This window comes from Zingiber officinale, chromosome 4A (assembly GCF_018446385.1).
Source record: "Zingiber officinale cultivar Zhangliang chromosome 4A, Zo_v1.1, whole genome shotgun sequence".
In the NCBI taxonomy this organism is placed as follows: domain Eukaryota; kingdom Viridiplantae; phylum Streptophyta; class Magnoliopsida; order Zingiberales; family Zingiberaceae; genus Zingiber; species Zingiber officinale.
In genome coordinates, this window is record NC_055992.1 from 149899189 (window position 1) to 149919120 (window position 19932).

The 19932-nt window shown below is 38.5% G+C and overlaps 1 protein-coding gene across 1 annotated transcript; it reads right to left on the reverse strand.

The window, feature by feature from the left end:
- Window positions 1–13236: 13236 nt before the first annotated feature.
- Window positions 13237–13909, reverse strand: LOC121973785 (dirigent protein 21-like). Its single transcript, XM_042525137.1, has one exon. It carries the CDS (start codon window positions 13873–13875, stop codon window positions 13348–13350), a length of 528 nt encoding a protein of 175 aa, XP_042381071.1. The 5' UTR covers window positions 13876–13909; the 3' UTR covers window positions 13237–13347.
- Between the last annotated feature and the right edge of the window lie 6023 nt (window positions 13910–19932).

Here is a 19932-nt window from a genome sequence, read left to right on the forward strand (position 1 = left end):
CAAGGATGGAAGTTTGGATGATACTAACTCAGGACTTGCTCGGCGCCGGCGAAGAACCTTCTGGAGATGCCCTATTGCCCTTGTAAAGCATCCGACGGATAAGATCTTTGGCTGCCCGCCGCCGGAGACACCGAGCGGAATATCCTCGGTGGGAAGTGAACCTCAGATTGCCCCGCGCAGACGCCTCGAAGAGTCGAAGGGCTCTCTGCCTCTCTGGCTCTCTGCAGCGGGTGCGTGCGGCGTGCCTCGGAGGAGTCGGAGCCGAGAGAAAGCAGAAAAGGGTTTAGACTTTAGCGTAGCCTTTTACCTTGTGTTTTTATATAATAATAAAAAAAAAAATTGGGCCCCTTCCTGGGCCGGGCCTGAGGCGGTCGCCTCTCTCGCCTCGTGAAAGGTCCGGCCCTGGGTGATTGTAATGCCCGAAAATTCTCAAATAAATTTTAGAAATATTCTATTATTTTTCTGGAATTTTAGAATATTTTTATAAAATTTTTGGAGTAGCGGAAGTAACAAAATTAAATAAAAAACGTAAAATAACCTAAGCAGGAATTGAACTCGCGACCTATCAGACCCTACAACTTATAACATGCCTTTAACAACCAGATGACCCCAGCAAGGGTGTGCTAAAAGAAAATGAGAGAAATTATATTTATGATTGAGTTGAGTCGTATTAATCACTTAATATAAATAGGGAAGTTAAGTGAGAGTTTATTATTTTGGATCGGCAACTCTTCCTCACCCTCACCTGCCGACCTCTCCTTCTTCCTCACCCTCTTGGCACACCAAGCCCAAGAGACCTAGGGTTCCATCCCTAGGGTCTTAGGAGCACCTTCCGGTGACGACTTCGATACGAGGGCACTCCTCTCCGCAAGAAGAACGCGTAAACGCAAGAAGATCGCCGAAGAGATCTTCTTCTCCGGAAATCTAGCGATCAGAATTGTAAGAAACCTAGCATAGGAAGTAAGTAACCCCTCACCTGCAGTATAAGTAGCTAATCGTACGTTTTTATGTTTTAGTTCAGCCATATGCAGATTTTTTTTTCGGCACGTAGGGTGTATTTGACCCTCCTCGCAGGTTTAGGGTTTATTTGAGCACCTCTAGAAGGGCCAGACATGTTTTCCCCTCCAGTTTTGGGGTTTTAGACGCTGTCGAGTGCCTAGAGGTGGTCCCCTAATAGAGAGGAGAGTTAGAGCGCACTTAGTGCTCGATAAAATGACTAGTACAGTTAAATGCTACAGTAGGTATTTTAATAGCTCAGTTAAATGTCATAAATGTTGGAGTGTATACTGAAAGCCTAAGCTTTGTAAACATTCATTATGAATAAAGAATCATATTTGGTCAAATTGTCTACATTTATTTGTAGTTGTTCAATTAATTTATATTGTAGATAACATAGTATGTAGTGTTACATATAGAAGATGATGTTATCAGTACCTTATAAATTATAAACAGTAGCTCACGACCAAAATGGAAAGGAACAAACCATTGGAAGGTCGTAGTGTAATTAGGTATCAGTTTATCTTGACTATATAGTTACACTAGTATACTCAGAGTGTATTGAGTAGGACCATTTGAGGTCGTTTCTTTTATACTGACTTTATAAAGAAACAAAGACCTCGGTTATTATGGAAGTGTGTACTATTAATCCTAATATAATAACAAGCACATATATTTGATATTTATTTCTTTAATTTATCAATGGGTGAGATTTAGTTCGATGAATCAATAAGCCTGATAAGTTGGGAAATGGTATCACTTATAGTGTATGTTGTTGATTATAGAAGGAAACTGTGTCCTAGAGATACTAGGTTGATAATGTCCTCAAGAGGAGCTCATAAGGATTGTCATGTTAAATCTTGCAGGTGGACTTAGTCCGACATGATGATAAGGTTGAGTGGTACTACTCTTGGACTAAGATATTAATTAAATGAGTTGTCAGTAACTCACTTAATTAGTGGACATTCGATATCTTAAACACAGGGAGACTAACACACTCATAATAAGAAGGAGCCCAAAAATGTAATTTGGGATTGGTGCGGTAGTTCAATAATAGTTCTATAGTGGAATGAATTATTATTGATAAAATTAAGTTGTGTGTTCGGGGCGAACACGGGATGCTTAATTTTATCGGGAGACCAAAACTAATTCCTCCTCTCGATCCCTATCGTAGCCTCTTATTTATAGAGTACTATACCCACCTATACCCACCTTCTATACCCACCAATAGGGGGCCGGCCAAGCTAGCTTGGGAACCAAGCTAGGGCCGGCTTAGGTATAAATTGGGGTGGTCGGCCCTAGCTTGAACCCAAGCTAGAGGGGCCGGCCATATTAATTTAAAAAGGGATTTTAATTTTAATTTTTATTATGTGGGGGATATAATTTATTAAAGATAATTAAAATTAAAATATCTCTCTTGTAAAAGATATACAAAAGATTAAAGAAAGAGATTAAATCTCTTTCCTTATTTGTAGATTGGTGAGATATTTTATTTTCTCTTTAAAAATTATTCACATGTTGTAAAATTAAAATTATAGAAATTTTCTTTTATCAACCATGAAGAGATTTTTAAAGAGCAATTTTAATTTTAAAAAATTTCCGGAAACAAATTAGGAAGTTTTAATTGTTGATTAAAACTTGTCTAATTTATCTCTTTTAATGTGGCCGGCCATTAGAGATTAAATTGGGAAATTTTATTTTATTTTTCTCAATTAAATCATGTCAAGGAAATTAAGAAAATTTTATTGTAATTAAATTTCCTAATTTGCCTAGGCCAAGGAATATAAAAGAAGGGGTGAGGGTGCCTTCACAAGACACAACCTCTATTATTTCTCTCCCTCTTTTATTCCTTGGAGTGGCCGGCCATCCTCTTCCTCTTTCCCTCTTTGTGGTGGCCGAAACTCTCAAAGGCTTGGAGCTCTTGTGGCGGCCGGATACTACTTGGAGAAGAAGAAGAAGGAGGAGAGAAAGCTAGCATCTCTTGGAGCTTGGTTGGTGTTTTGTTCTTCATCCTTGGTTAAGCTTTTTGTGGCCGAACCTAGCTAGGAGAAGAAGAAGGTGGTTGGTGGTTTCTCATGTCGGAAGATAGTTGCCCACACAACGTCCGAGGTTAGAAGAGGAATACGGTAGAAGATCAAGAGGTCTTTCTAAAAGTTATAACTAGTAATTTTTCTTTCCGCATCATACTAGTTATTTTTGGAAATAATACCAAATACAAGAGGCTTACGATTCTAGAATTTCGAATATGTTTTTCGATGTTGTGTTCTTTTATTTTTTCTTTTTCTTGTGATTTGATTGTTCTTTTCGGTTAACCTAAAGTTATTTTAGGAAATTAAATATTAGCTATCTATAAAAGGTTTTGTCTAGTCGGTGGTGGTTGCTCCCATATCCAAGAAGGCCATGTGCCTCGCCACGTCAGTACTGGGAACCGATTATGGAAATTAGTATTTAATGGAATTAATAACTTAAGGTGATTTGGGTCGAACGTGTTAAGTTCCAAAGGAGACCCAAGTCAAAACCTAAAAGAACAAATAGATTAAGTTTTGGATCAAACGTGTTAAGTTCCGCAGGCGATCCAAAATTTAATTTAAAAGAACACATGGTAGCTAGGAAAAGGTTCAGACCTTTGTACAAAATTTTTGTACAGTGGAACCTCTAGGTTTTCCGAGTAGCAACCAACAATTGGTATCAGAGCTAGGGTTTTGCCTCTGTGCATTTGGTATTAGTTTAATTATGCACATGTCATACATAATTTAGGCAGGTTAATAGTAGGATGTGCTAACTTTGTAGATGCAGGATCCAACTATTATGGCTTTTAGTTATTATGTGTGTGATTGGACCCTTGGACATGTCAAGGGCATTTATATGTGTGTGCATGATTGTATTAAAATACAGCAGGAGCTGTATTTAGTTTTATTAGGATTTTATTTTTGATCTAGATACATGTACATTCCTTTTATGGAATATAGGATCAAAAATGTAAAATTCTATTTATGTCGCGGATCGAATCTTGCAAAGCGTGGAACCTTCTAAGGACCAGAGGCGCAGCGGAACTAGGAGCAAGATGGATGCGATAGCTAGACCCGGTGGCGGTGGCCAAATATGGCAGCAGCTTGGGATAACAACACACGAAGGACAACTAGAGATAAAAGCCATAATAGTTGAAAATTATATTTTCTATTTATTGCTTTTATATTGTGCTGTGTGTATATGTTAGTTTACATATTTAGTAGGCTAGCATAGTTAAAATTTCTCATTTATAAATAACTAAGTGGGAGAGGGATTTTTAAATAAATCCCATGGTCTCCATTACAAGTTTGTAAGTGATGCAAACAAGCTTGCGCGTTGGCTCTGAGTGCCTTCCTCCATAACGGATGAGCTTGTTTGTGGATCACTAGAACAGACTTCCATTTTTGGATGACTATAGGAAGTTAATTAAGAGCGTGTGATCTTCCCCAACGGAAAGGGCATAATCTTATTAATGGACTTAGTGTCAAGTAATGATATACACTTAGACACATCTAATAGTATCCTCCCCATCGGAGTCACTGCTATTATTTGTGTAACCAAAAGACATCAACTATTAATTTTATTTGTCAAAAAGTTAGGTTGACAAGATAATAAAATTAATGGGATAAAACCCTCCTTTTACAAATGTTGAATTTGTATACGTCCATACTAACGCGGCATACAAAATTCACGGTGTTTTGAGGTGTTGGTTAATTTAAAATAGTATTGTTTGAGGAATCAATATTATTCTAAATTTAGAGTTCTGACCAAAAGTTATTTGTGATTCTTAGGATGACTTTCAATCCACTGTCCATCATACTTCAACAGAATAGATTTACTGGACCTAATTACATAGATTGGAAAAGGAAACTGGACATTGTTCTTACTGCTGAAAGCTATAAATTTGTACTGACTAAGCCTTGCCCTGAAGCACCTACTGGTGAATCTACCCAAGAGGAGATTGAATATCATAGGAAATGGGTAAAAGTAGATGAGATGGCGTGGTGTTACATTTTGGCTTCAATGTCAAATGTATTGCAACATCAGCATCAAGACTTACCAACAGCTTATGATATTATGAACAATCTCAAGGAACTCTTTGGTCATCAGGATAGGGCTTCTAGACAAGAAGCCATGAGAAAGATAATGACAGCCACCATGCAAGAGGGTACTCCTGTGAGGGATCATATCCTAAAGATGATGGCTTATCTGAACGAGATACAGATCCTTGGAGGAGAAATTGATGGGGAAACCCAGATCGATATGATCCTCCAAACACTACCTAGAAGTTTTGAGCAATTCCGCCTGAATTACAATATGAATAAAAGGGTATATTCATTGGCGGAACTACTGACAGAACTTCAGGCAGCAGAAGGATTATTTCGTCACAATGCTCAAATTCACTATGCTGAAAATGGTTCTACTTCTAAGTCGAGAGGAAAGAAGAAGAAGAAACAAGTCGGTTCAGCAAAGAAAGTGAATAAGTCTCAGAGTACGGGATTTAAAGCTGAAGTGAAGAAGCCGAAGAGCAAGTGCTTCATCTGCAAGCAGGCAGGACATTGGAAGGCGGACTGTCCTCGTAGGAACCAAAACAAAGGTATATCTCATGCTCTAGTTGTTGAAACATGTTTAGCGGTGTTATCTACCAGCACCTGGTGTGTAGATACGGGAGCCACTGATCATGTCTGCAATTTCTTGCAGGGGTACCAGGAAACCCGAAGACTATCTGAAGGAGAAATTACCGTCTACATGGGCAATGCTACTAAGGTGGCAGCTGTTGCAGTGGGAGACGTCTACTTATCTTTTAGTAGAAATAGGAAATTGGTTTTAAGAAATTGTCTTTATGTACCCAGTTTTAGAAAGAATTTAATTTCAGTTTCTAAACTGTTTTTAGATGGATATTCAGTTTCTTTCAGTAACGATGTAGTTATTAAGAGAAATAAAGTGATTATCTGTTCTGGTACATTAGTTGGTAATTTGTATACTTTAAATCCAATTTCTTCCACAAAGCAAAACATGAAAATTTATAACTCATCTTCTAACTCAAATAAAAGAAAAGAACCTTCGGAAATGAACCAAGCGTATCTTTGGCATCTAAGGCTTGGTCATATTAACTTAAGTAGGATTCAGAGGCTAATAGCCGATGGACTTTTGGGTTCATTAGAGTTGGAAAATTTTCCAACTTGTGAATCTTGCTTGGAAGGTAAAATGACCAAGAGGCCATTCAAGGCCAAGGGGTATAGAGTCAAAGAAGTGTTGAAATTGGTTCATTCTGATTTGTGTGGTCCTATGTCTGTCCAGGCAAGAGGTGATTTTGAATATTTTGTCTCTTTTATAGATGATTATTCAAGATACGGATATATTTACCTAATGCGCCGCAAGTCCGAGTGCTTTGATAAGTTCAAAGAATACAAGGCTGATGTGGAGCTACGATCTGATCGTGGTGGCGAATACCTCTTAGAAGAGTTTAGGAATTACTTATCAGAGGCTGGGATTCAATCCCAATTGTCTGCACCTGGAACACCCCAACAGAATGGTGTAGCAGAACGAAGGAATAGGACTCTTATGGAGATGGTTAGATCGATGATGAGTTATTCAGAATTACCAAATTCGTTTTGGGGATATGCTATGGAAACAACAGTGTATGTTCTGAACTTAGTACCTTCTAAATCAGTTTCTTCTACTCCCATAGAATTGTGGAATGGGTGAAAACCCAGTCTAAGACATATTCGGATTTGGGGTAGTCCAGCACATGTGTTGAAACCAGATGCTGATAAGTTAGAATCCCGTACAGAAGTTTGCGTGTTTGTAGGATATCCCAAAGGAACGAAAGGTGGTTTATTTTATAGTCCTAAAGACCAGAAGGTCATTGTTAGCACCAATGCTCAGTTTTTAGAAGAAAAATATATAATGGATCACAAGCCTAGTAGTAAAGTTGTTTTAGAAGAACTAAGAGAGGACACGTTTACTTTAGTACCAACAGTACAAGATGAAGTACCACAAGAGACTGCAACACGTGTCACACATGATACACAACCACAGACAGTGTCTCGTCGTAGTGGGAGGGTTGTGAGGCAGCCAGAGAGATTCATGTTTTTGGGAGAGTCTTCAGACTTGATCCCGGGTAAACATGAACCTGATCCCCGGACATATGACGAAGCACTCCAAGATATAGATGCAGCATCTTGGCAAAAGGCGATGAATTCTGAAATATAGTCTATGTACTCTAATAAGGTCTGGGAGCTTGTAGAACCACCTGATGGTGTAAAAGCCGTTGGATGTAAGTGGATCTACAAAAGGAAAAGAGGGACAGACGGGAAGGTAGAAACCTTCAAAGCTAGGCTTGTTGCGAAAGGGTACACTCAGAAAGAGGGAATCAATTATGAGGAAACTTTTTCACCGGTAGCCATGCTTAAGTCTATCCGGATACTCTTATCCATTGCTGCTCATATGGATTATGAGATTTGGCAAATGGATGTCAAGACAACTTTCCTTAATGGAAGTCTTGAAGAGAACATCCATATGAAGCAACCAGAAGGGTTCATTGAAAAGGGCAAAGAGCGTCTAGTGTGTAAGCTCAATCGGTCCATTTATGGACTGAAGCAAGCTTCAAGATCTTGGAACATCCGGTTTAATGAAGTAATCCAGTCATATGGATTTATTCAAAGTCCGGATGAGTCTTGTGTATATAAGAAGTGTAACGGAAACGTGGTGGTATTTCTTGTACTATACGTAGATGATATTTTGTTAATTGACAACAATGTCAAAGTATTATCAGACGTAAGGGTATGGTTGTCCAAACAATTTGATATGAAGGACTTAGGAGAGTGTGCACACATTCTTGGGATCAAAGTAATAAGGGATCGCAAGAAAAGAATGTTGTATCTGTCCCAAGCTTCATATATAGATACAATCCTTGCTCGTTTTAGCATGCAGAATTCCAAGAAAGGTTTCTTACCTTTTAGGCATGAAATAGCTCTATCTAGAGAGATGTCTCCTAAGACATCAAAGGAGATAGAAGACATGAAAGCAGTTCCTTATGCCTCGGCTGTAGGAAGCCTTATGTATGCAATGCTATGTACGAGACCTGATATTTGTTTTGTCGTGGGCATGGTCAGCAGATATCAGAGTAACCCTGGACAAGGACATTCGACTGCGGTAAAGCATATATTAAAGTACTTGAGAAGGACGAGAGATTATATGCTAATTTACCAAGCAGACGATTTGCTCCCTGTGGGTTACACGGATTCAGATTTCCAATCAGATAGGGATAATAGTAAGTCTACATCAGGCTATGTGTTTACTTTAGGAGGTGGAGCCATTTCATGGAGGAGTGTTAAGCAGAATCGGACTCAACCATGGAAGTGAGTATGTGGCAGCCTCTGAGGCAGCTAAAGAAGCGTATGGCTCGGGAACTTTCTAATGGACTTAGATGTGATTCTGGTTTGCTCAAAATTATCACAATTTATTGTGATAATAGCTGCAAACTCGAAGGAACCACGAGCTCATAAGGCAAGTAAACATATAGAGCGCAAGTACCACCTGATACGAGATATCGTGAAGCGAGGAGAAGTTGTCATCGCCAAGATTGCATCAGGAGATAACCTGGCAGATCCTTTCACTAAGGCCCTTCCGGCGAAAGCTTTTGATCGGCATGTGGAGGAAATGAGAATCAGATGTATGGTAGAAGATATGGCAGCTTAGTCATTAGTATAAGTGGGAGATTGTTGGAGTGTATACTGAAAGCCTAAGCTTTGTAAACATTCATTATGAATAAAGAATCATATTTGGTCAAATTGTCTACATTTGTTTGTAGTTGTTCAATTAATTTATATTGTAGATAACATAGTATGTGGTGTCACATATAGAAGATGATGTTATCAGTACCTTATAAATTATAAACAGTAGCTTACGACCAAAATGGAAAGGAACAAACCATTGGAAGGTCGTAGTGTAATTAGGTATCAGTTTATCTTGACTGTATAGTTACACTAGTACACTCAGAGTGTATTGAGTAGGACCATTTGAGGTCGTTTCTTTTATACTGACTTTATAAAGAAACAAAGACCTCGGTTATTATGGAAGTGTGTGCTCTTAATCCTAATATAATAACAAGCACATATATTTGATATTTATTTCTTTAATTTATCAATGGGTGAGATTTAGTTCGATGAATCAATAAGCCTGATAAGTTGGGAAATGGTATCACTTATAGTGTGTGTTGTTGATTATAGAAGGAAACTGTGTCCTAGAGATACTAGGTTGATAATGTCCTCAAGAGGAGCACATAAGGATTGTCATATTAAATCCTGCAGTTGGACTTAGTCCGACATGATGATAAGGTTGAGTGGTACTACTCTTGGACTAAGATATTAATTAAATGAGTTGTCAGTAACTCACTTAATTAGTGGACATTCGATATCTTAAACACAGGGAGACTAACACACTCATAATAAGAAGGAGCCCAAAAATGTAATTTGGGATTGGTGCGGTAGTTCAATAATAGTTCTCTAGTGGAATGAATTATTATTAATAAAATTAAGTTGTGTGTTCGGGGCGAACACGGGATGCTTAATTTTATCGGGAGACCAAAACCAATTTCTCCTCTCGGTCCCTATCGTAGCCTCTTATTTATAGAGTACTATACCCACCTATACCCACCTTCTATACCCACCAATAGGGGGTCGGCCAAGCTAGCTTGGGAACCAAGCTAGGGCCGGCCCTAGCTTGAACCCAAGCTAGAGGGGCCGGCCATATTAATTTAAAAAGAGATTTTAATTTTAATTTTTATTATGTGAGAGATATAATTTATTAAAGAGAATTAAAATTAAAATATCTCTCTTGTAAAAGATCTACAAAAGATTAAAGAAAGAGATTAGATCTCTTTCCTTATTTGTAGATTGGTGAGATATTTTATTTTCTCTTTAAAAATTATTCATATGTTGTAAAATTAAAATTATAGAAATTTCCTTTTATCAACCATGAAGAGATTTTTAAAGAGCAATTTTAATTTTAAAAAATTTCCGGAAACAAATTAGGAAGTTTTAATTGTTGATTAAAACGTGTCTAATTTATCTCTTTTAATGTGGCCGGCCATTAGAGATTAAATTGGGAAATTTTATTTTATTTTTCTCAATTAAATCATGTCAAGGAAATTAAGGAAATTTTATTGTAATTAAATTTCCTAATTTGCCTAGGCCAAGGAATATAAAAGAAGGGGTGAGGGTGCCTTCACAAGACACAACCTCTATTATTTCTCTCCCTCTTTTATTCCTTGGAGTGGCCGACCATCGTCTTCCTCTTTCCCTCTTTGTGGTGGCCGAAACTCTCAAAGGCTTGGAGCTCTTGTGGCGGCCGGATACTACTTGGAGAAGAAGAAGAAGAAGAATGAGAGAAAGCTAGCATCTCTTGGAGCTTGGTTGGTGTTTTGTTCTTCATCCTTGGTTAAGCTTTTTGTGGCCGAACCTAGCTAGGAGAAGAAGAAGGTGGTTGGTGGTTTCTCATCTCGGAAGATAGTTGCCCACACAACGTCCGAGGTTAGAAGAGGAATACGGTAGAAGATCAAGAGGTCTTTCTAAAAGGTATAACTAGTAATTTTTCTTTCCGCATCATACTAGTTATTTTTGGAAATAATACCAAATACAAGAGGCTTACGATTCTAGAATTTCGAATATGTTTTTCGATATTGTGTTCTTTTGTTTTTTCTTTTTCTTTTGTTCTCTTTTGTTAACCTAAAGTTATTTTAGGAAATTAAATATTAGCTTTCTATAAAAGGTTTTGTCTAGTCGGTGGTGGTTGCTCCCATATCCAAGAAGGTCATGTGCCTCGCCACGTCAGTACTGGGAACCGATTATGGAAATTAATATTTAATGGAATTAATAACTTAAGGTGATTTGGGTCGAACGTGTTAAGTTCCGCAGGAGACCCAAGTCAAAACCTAAAAGAACGAATATATTAAGTTTTGGATCAAACGTGTTAGGTTCCGCAGGCGATCCAAAATTTAATTTAAAAGAACACATGGTAGCTAGGAAAAGGTTCAGACCTTTGTACAAAATTTTTGTACAGTGGAACCTCTAGGTTTTCCGAGTAGCAACCAACAATAAAAACATTTAAAATAGCATGCTTAGTCTTGCTTCAGTTTATATGGGACTACGGTCCAATGGGTGGGCTCTCATAGTCGCCCTAGGTTCAGATAACCTAGCTCTAGGTTCAGATAACCTAGTAAGAGCAAGATAAGATAAATTAGCTTATGAATCAGTATTTTACTTTTATCAGTGGCACTGTACTGGACTCTTAGTTGTCCTTGGGTTGGGCTCCCATAGTCGTCCCTAGATTTAGATAACCTAGTAAACGCTATTAAATTCGGGACTAGCTACCTCGGGTCTAGTTAAGGATGCGCGCATAGCAAGTACAGTTGTCGGACCCATCAGCAGCATGATTATTATTTTTATCTATTATAAAAATAGTTTCAAAACTTCACAAATCAGTTATGTAAATACAGTTCAGATTCAGCATTAGTCTAGCATTAGTTTAGCTCAGCTTTTATATCAGTTTAATTGTTTTTTTCTTATTGATCCCACAAGACAGTTCTATGATCAGTATTTGATTGTCATGACTCATATATCAGTATGCCATGTTTTTTTAGCATTTTCAGCATAATTATCAACATGTGTTTCAAATAGTATCTTTTAAAAGCATGATTTCATCGAATGCATGTTTTGTGAGGTAGATGGTTCTTACTAAGCTCCCAAGCTTATAGTTTCATTTTCCTTATACTGCAGATAAAGATAAAGGGAAGATGGATTAACGGAGGCTGGAGGGCAATGTATCAAGATGTGTGTGAGAAGGAACTTGGAATAAAGACTCTTGGGGACTAGCAAGTCTAAAGAATTAGAATTTCTTATATTCTTATTATTCCGCACCTTTAGAATGTTTAAATGTCATGAATTGTGAAAGTGTGCATCATGCTATGCCTAGACTATTAGTTATTTTGATGTTAGTTAATAAACTATGAACAATGACAGTAATGACATGCCTAGTAATGTTATGATGCTTTTCAGTTGATACATTGAATTGTATACGAATTAATTGAGGAATGCTTATCATGCACTTACATTGTTGTATGGGATGTTGGGGTGCTGCTAGCGGCATGTTTAGTTTGTATCAATGCTTAGTTTTAGTATGAAATTGATACAAAGCCATGGTTCCACTCGTATGCTTAGAAATTGCCAAAGCATGCTAAATTTTATAGAAACATGTATTAAATAGCTTAGAATGGTAGTATGTGTTCTATTGTATGATGATTGCATTAAAAGTTTAGATTTCATCCTTTAGCATATGTACACCAATAAAATGGTATTTTGAACATAAATTCTAGATTTTATAGTAATTAGCAGAGATTTTAATTAGTTCAGCTTTTCGCACATTATACTTCAGTGATAGACATAGAATAGTTTAGCAAACGTAACCCCCGGCCTTACAGCTTAGTCAGTAAAAGACGAAGCATTACAAAATAAATTATTACCCAATTATATAAATTTATTATTTTATTTATATTTCCATTCCTATACTCCAACATCAATAATGACAATTAATCATTTCTATTTCTATTCCTATTCCCCACTAAAATTCCTCTCAACTAAACATCCCTTAAATCTTTTATATAATTTCGCAAAGTCGAAACGAACACGCCAGAGCTACTTGCACATGGTCGGCCGCAAGCGCACGTGGTATACAGCGAATTTCCACGTCGCCACCAAGGAGCACGACGTGTGTGGCTATGAAAGTCCAACGACTCGCACTCCTTTTCTCCTTGCTTTTTCTCCTGCTGTTGCTAAATTAACAACCCACGGAGCTGACTTCTAAGGGCCATGGCCAATTAACAACATCTAATTCTGCTAATAAATCACATCAGCAACTTACTGGAGATTATAAGCCTGCTATTAGCACTTTCTTCTCTGTTCTTCCAACGCTTCATCTACTGCTAATTTTATTTGACTTGTGGCTGCTTAATCGGTGAAAAATGTGCAGCATGATGACTTCAGAGAGACTTAAGAAGATCGAAAAGGAGACAATTCAAAGTGACAAAACATAAAGCATCTTGGACTGTTGGTTGTTTCTAGAGTAGGTGAAACAGATCCAGTTCTTAATTTCTTGATGGGAAAAAAAAAAAATCATCCCACACCTAATACGCTACTTTTTTGAATTTGGTGATCGATCTAATCAGTATAGTTATAGACAAGTCTTCATCTGAGTTTATTAATTCGATATATATGATTTGAAAAAAAAAAGATAAATATATATAAAATGGTAGTACAGCATCCAAGAAATCCCAACTCTTCTCTAATGCGTTACGTAGACATCGTACTCTACGACGGCGTTCCCCGTGGTAGCGTTGAAGCTGTAGGTCTTGAGCAGGGCGTAGCCGCGGCCCTGCCGGAAGTGGCCGGTGCCGCCGACCACGGGTATCTCCCGCTCATGGTTGAGCACCGGGTTACGGCCCATAATGGAGATGGTGCTCCCGTTGTACTCGGGCGAAGTCAGAGCCAGGTTCATGGCCATGAGCAGGGACGAGTCGGAGGCGTTCCGGGAGACCACCACGTAGAACCCCTGCGCCCGGCCGACCGGCGTCGACGAGGGTTCCGGCCCCTCCGTCATCGCGTCGTCGATCACCACCGTCGCGCCGAAGCCGCTGGAGGGGTCGACCGGCTGCGTGACGGTGACGGCGGTGGGGTTTGGGGCGGTCACGAGGTCGTGCCAGAAGAAGTGGAGGTGGGTCACCGTCGCGCCGGCGGCGGTGAGGGAGACGGCGGCGACGAGGAGGATAGGGAGGATGGTGGATGAGGAGGAAGAGCGGAAGGCCGTGGCCATTGATGAGAGGTTGTAAGGCAGGGGAAGCGATGCGACCAATTTAATAGAAAACGAGAAGTATTAAAAAACGAAATATGAATATAAATTAAAGGAGGATTTTTTATATATATATACAACTGCTTAAGCAGGGCTGTTGTGAAACAATTATTTTATATTCTGATTTTGATTTTTTTTTTAAAAAAACACAACAACTCGGATGTTTTTAAAAAATGAAAATTGATTCGTTGACTGAAGAGAGGTAAAATGAGAAATAATGTACTTTAAAGAAATCTGAAAATTAAGTTGGTCTTCTATGAATTTCTTATTGGGAAAATAATATGTTGTCGGATATATATATATATATATATATATATATATTTTTTGAGAATTGACTGAATTTAAAATTATATATAATTTAAATTCAATTTACAATAGAGATGACTTAAGTGGATAATCTCATGTTATCAGCAGATGTTGGTTTTTGCTACGTGTAAAAGAGCGATAGATCTGTGTTGCCGAGTAGACAGATTGGCCAAGCAGTAGAGTAGCACGATCGAACGTAGCAGATCAAAGAGGGGTTGATCGGGCAGTAAGGTTGGGCGACAGAAAGGTCGACCGGGCGAATAGAGAGAGCAGTAAGGTCGACCGGGCAAAGTAGTCAGGCCTAACAACATGTCGGTCGAGCGAACAGACAGGCAGGTCGAGTAAGTTGATGTCGATCGGGCGAAGCAGACAGGCCGAGTGAAGCAAACAAGTCGATCGGGCGAAACAGACAGGCTGGTCGGAATAGACAGGTCGAGCGAAACAAACAGGTCAGTCGGGTGAAACAGACAGGTCGGGCTATCAGAGAGGTTGGTCGGGTGGACAATGACCGATCGGGCGAGCTGACAGACCGAGGAGCAAAGAGACTGATCAGGCGAACAGGTGCTGGTTGGACGAAGATTCCGAGCGAGAAAAAGGACCGAGGCCTGCAGGAGTCGCAGTTTCTTTGAAACAGATTCGCCTACCTCTAGCTGTGCTTCGAGGCTTTTACTAGGGTCATCTGTTTCCCAGGATACAACGGCTGAACATGAATCCCACCAAGCATTGGTGCTCACGGTGAACTAAGACACACCCGATTGCTACCACAGGCACCGGAACGTCATTCGGCATGCGCAGGTCTTGCCTACACAGGAATTAACATGATTCATTGTAATCCGAGTCCTAAATTTGCACCCCTTACGTACTCATGCATGAGAGAAAGCCTCTCCCCATATATTTATTCACATCCTCAATACATATGAATCAATATAAATCAATCAACATACTATGAAACTTTTAATATAAAACTAAAATCACATTCACAATACAACTTTTATTCTCTTCCCTCTATTCTTTATTCATATATATATTCAATAATTTTTAACTTTAACCGTCCTTTCATCAATTGTAATTATTTTTTTTTCCTTTTCTTTTATAATGCTTCGTTCAATTTTTAAAAAGTTATCTGAACCACACCAATCAGTCAACTACCTACCCAGCGGCCCAATCAAAATAAATTACTGACCGTCCAATAAGTATTAATGGTTCGTCACTCACCTACTCTTAACAAATAGCGGTGAGATTCTTTTAGGGTATTAGGGTGTTGGTGAGACTACCCTGACGTACAATTTACAAAAATGACACCTTAACGATATGAGCAATTCATTAACCCTCTTTTAGAATAGAGAGAAAAAAGAAATATATTGTGGAAAAAAATCTTTAGGAAAAAAAAGGAAGAAAATAAATAAAAAGAAATTAGAAAAAAATGAAAAATATAGCAGTGGCCTTATCTGGGCCACTATGTGGTCACGTGAGGGTGATTGGAGTCACATATCATGGTCGCATGAGGTGATTAAGATTATAAATGAGTCTGTCAAATTTTATAATATTTAAATTTATTTGATAAGATAATCGAATTAAGTTAAGATTAATTAAATTTAAAATAAATTAAATTGTTGAAATGATTATTTAAGATTGATTTATTTTTTTAAAAAAACTTGAACTTAGTTAATTTAACTATTATCTATTGGACCCCGTGGTTATTTTGATATTATCAATCAAGTTAGATTATGTCATGTTTGTTATTTGATCCCTGTGTCTAAGTGTGCAAGAGCTTAGGAGCGCAGAAAGTCGAGCAGAAGACGCAGTTAGCGAGAAGGACGACACGAGAAGGGAGCTGACGGACTCGGTGTGTCCGAAGGACGAAAGAGCTGCGGAAGAGTACACCAATAAACGAAAAGAACATGTGCGACGTTCGAGGGATGAGAAGCCGGGATGGAAGCCTGCTCAAGGAGAAGACCGAAAATTAGGTTCGAGTGAGCCATATTTCGGTTGCCGAAATCACCCAAGCGATCGGAGCTTCGGAAGAAGAGGAAAAAGAGAAGCTGGAAGCTATTTATACCATGCAGTGTTGGAGGTGTCTCAAACTTGTTCGAGGCGCCTTCAAGCTGTCCGAGACGCCTTCAAGAACATTGGAGGCGTCTGAAACCCAGTCTACTTGACCGTTTGAGCACGGATAAAGTTTTATTCGTTCAAATCCCTTGGAGGCGCCTTTAGGACTCGGGATAGATTTTCCAGGAGCTATATAAAGGTCCCTAGAGTTAGGAAATTAATTAGTCAACTCAGTAACAACTTCCTAGCAACTTGTAAGAGCTTTTAGTGTGTAAAAGGCTTCTCCGCTTTCAGAAAAGAAGACTTTTCTAGTGCGCTTTCCAACCGCCTTGGATTAATAACCTTCTTGATTGTAACCAAGTCAAAATCGCTGAGTCTTCTTTCTTTTCTGTTATTCTGCTTTATTTTATTTTCTTATTATTGTTGCTATAATTTTAGAGTTGAAAGTTTAAGGAGGGTATTTTTTATTTACAGGTAATTCACCCCTCTCCTCTTGCCGGTCCCGCTGCACCAACAAGTGGTATCAGAGCAAGACCGCCTCAGAAGGACTGACCGCCGACTAAAGTACAAAAATCAAAACGATGGCCGGAACAAACATTCATCCTCCAAAATTCGACGGAGACTTTGCTACATGGAGACGAAGAATGGAGGTAGTTTTTAAAACAGATTTTGACATTCTTCTAACTATGAAATTTGGTTTTACAACTCCAAAAGACAAAGAAGAGTATCAGTGGACGAAGAAGGAGCAAGCCGATTTCGTGGCCAACGAAAAGGCGGAATTTCACCTACTCAACGTTCTGCCGCCCCAGGAGGTAAGTCGGATCGAAAGCTACGACTCCGCCAAAGACCTTTGGGAAAAATTCCTGGAGCTCCACGAAGGCACTTCAGAAGCGAAGCTAGCAAAGTGGGACATCCTTCGGACTCTACTGACGAATCTCCGGATGAACAACGACGAGAAGGTAGCAGAACTCCAAGCGAGAATCAAAGAGCTGATAATTCTGCTAAATAATCTCGGAGAATCGGTAACAAACCGAGACTCGATCCGTTACGCGCTCAACGCCTTCCCAAGATCTCCAAAATGGGTGTCCTTAGTAGATACATATTACATCTCTAAGGACTTTGAGGTAAGTATTTTAGAAAGTTTATTTTCTACATTTGAAGTTCACGAATCTCGAATTGCAGAGCCTAAACAAGTAGAGAAGCCAAATCTCAACATTGCCCTACAAGCCGAAAAGGACGATCCCGACTTTGAAACGTCTATTGATGAGTCTGAAGCGACTCTATTGGTAAGGAAACTAAATAAATTTATTAAAACTAATAAATTTAGATCGCAGTCAAAAAGGCATCAACGCAGCAAAAGGACGGTTCGTTGCTACAACTGCAACGAGGAAGGGCACATCAAGAATGACTGCCCAAGACTAAAGAAAGGGACAAGAAGAAGTTTCAAAAATCGACGTCCTCGAAACGCAAAAGTCTGAAGGCTATATGGGATGAATCATCATCCTCGGAATCAGAAGTCAAAGTCTTCTCGGGATTAGCACTAATGGTCAATCATCTTTTTGAAGAAACCAGCTCGGAGATGAGCATAGATGAAGGGGGAGGATCATCAGAAGAAGAAAGCTGCGATAAAGGGGGAGCATCGAAGATAAAGGTAAGTCAGGTACGTAATCTAACTCTCAATCAATCCTTTCAATTCATTAAAGTACTCACTAAAGATTTAGTTAAATTAGAAAAAGAAAATAGTGAGTTAAAATTAAATTTAGCAAAAGCATGTCCACTAGAAATGTACGATAATTTAAAATTAGAAAATGAGAAATTGAAAAATGAAATTCAAAAATGATTATGCTTGAATAAATTTTCAAAATCAAAACTCAAGTTGTATAGAAAATTAAACTGGTACATTAGAAAACATCAAGGACAACTTAGGGAAATTTTCAAAAGTTATGTACCCCCTAAGTTCCTGATTAATCCAGTAGCAAGGAACCTTTACTGGGTTCCAAAATCTTTTCTAGACTATTTTTTTTTGTTAAAGCTTTCAACGAGAAAATTAAAAGTTAAAATTTTTTTATGAGGTTTTGTCTAAGGAAGTGGTTGTTGCTCCAATAACCAAGAAAACCTAGTGTCTCGTCACGACCTGGAAGTCAAAATATTGAAATAAAATGTTTAATTAACTTTATGGTAAATCATTAAAATTAGAATTAAATAATGTTTTAAAAAAAATTTCAAATATTTTTAAAATAATTTTTTCAAAAATATTTTTATACTTAGAAAAATGATTCATACATAAAATTTTTTACTTAGAAAAAAATTTTCAAATAATTTTTTATTTAAATTTTTTTTCAGAAAAATTATCTTACCTATAGTTTCACTTAAAAAATTTTCAAGAGAAGTTATCAAAATTGTTTTAAAAAAAATTGACTAAGTTAAAACTTTTTTTCTCTTCTACTTAGAAAGTATTTTTGAAAATGATTTCTTTTAAAACTTGAACTTTTCTTTAGAAAGCTTCTACTTGATAATTATGATCCCATTTTTTTTTTGCTATAATCAAAGAGAGAGAGATAGGAACCAGTTAGGGAGAGTAAAAAATAAAAAAAAAATCTTAAAGTTACGTTTGGTAGGTTGTAATATGTCTTGTAATGTAATCAGGATTACATTACAATGTTGATTATTTTGTTTGGTTTAATTTTAAACTTGTAATGTAATGTAATCTGGATTACAAAAAATAGTGAAATTTTGTAATCTGGATTACAAAGCAAATACTATGTAATCGGATTACATTACGAAGTCACCGTTTAACCAAAATTTAAATGTCGAATATACCCCTAATCCACCGTGGTTGTCATCCACTGTCGTCGGCTGTCGCTGCCCACCGCCTGTCGGTTGCCGTCGGCGATCACCGCCGGCCGCCGACGACCACCGTCGGTCGTCGACGACCATCGTCGGTCGCCGACGACCATCATCGGCCGCCAGCGACCATCGCCGATCGCCGGCGACCACCGCCCGCCGCCGCCACCGGCGACCACCGTCGGTCGTCGCCCGCCGCCAGCCACCGACCACCGCCGGTCGTCGCCCGCCGCCGACCACTGCCGGTCGTCGCCCGCCGACCGCCGCCGCCACCAGCGATCGTCGCCGGCTACCACCGTCGGCCACCGCCGGCGATCGTCGCCGTCGCCGGTGGCGGTTGCCAGCAGAGGAGGCCAACGGCAACAACCGTTGGTTGTCACAAGCTCCGGCAGAGGTGCGGCGACCATCGATAGAGGTCGCAGGATATTTTTTTGTCATTTTATAATAATACGAATTACATTCTTTATAAAAAATAATAGACACCAAACAAAAGAATGTAATCATCTTTGTAATCAAATATTACATACATTACATTACCAAACGTAGTAATGTAATTAAGATTACATTATATTACATTACAAATTTGATTACATTACAAGCAAGATTACATTACACCCAACCAAATGTAGCTAGTATTGTAAATTCTTTTATTGCAACCTTTCTGCTTAAAATGTTAGTTTAGTAATTTCTTTAAATTACTACTTGTCTGTTTTTTTCCCTAACTTGAACTTGGGTAGATGCACATCAAAAAGAGGAAGATTGTTGGATCCCGTGGTTGTTTTAATGTGATCAACCAAGTTAAGTTAGGTCCTGTTTATTATT

Bases quoted from the DNA above. Each gene is read 5' to 3' on its own strand.
- LOC121973785 (XM_042525137.1), bottom strand. From the start codon at position 13,875: ATGGCCACGGCCTTCCGCTCTTCCTCCTCATCCACCATCCTCCCTATC.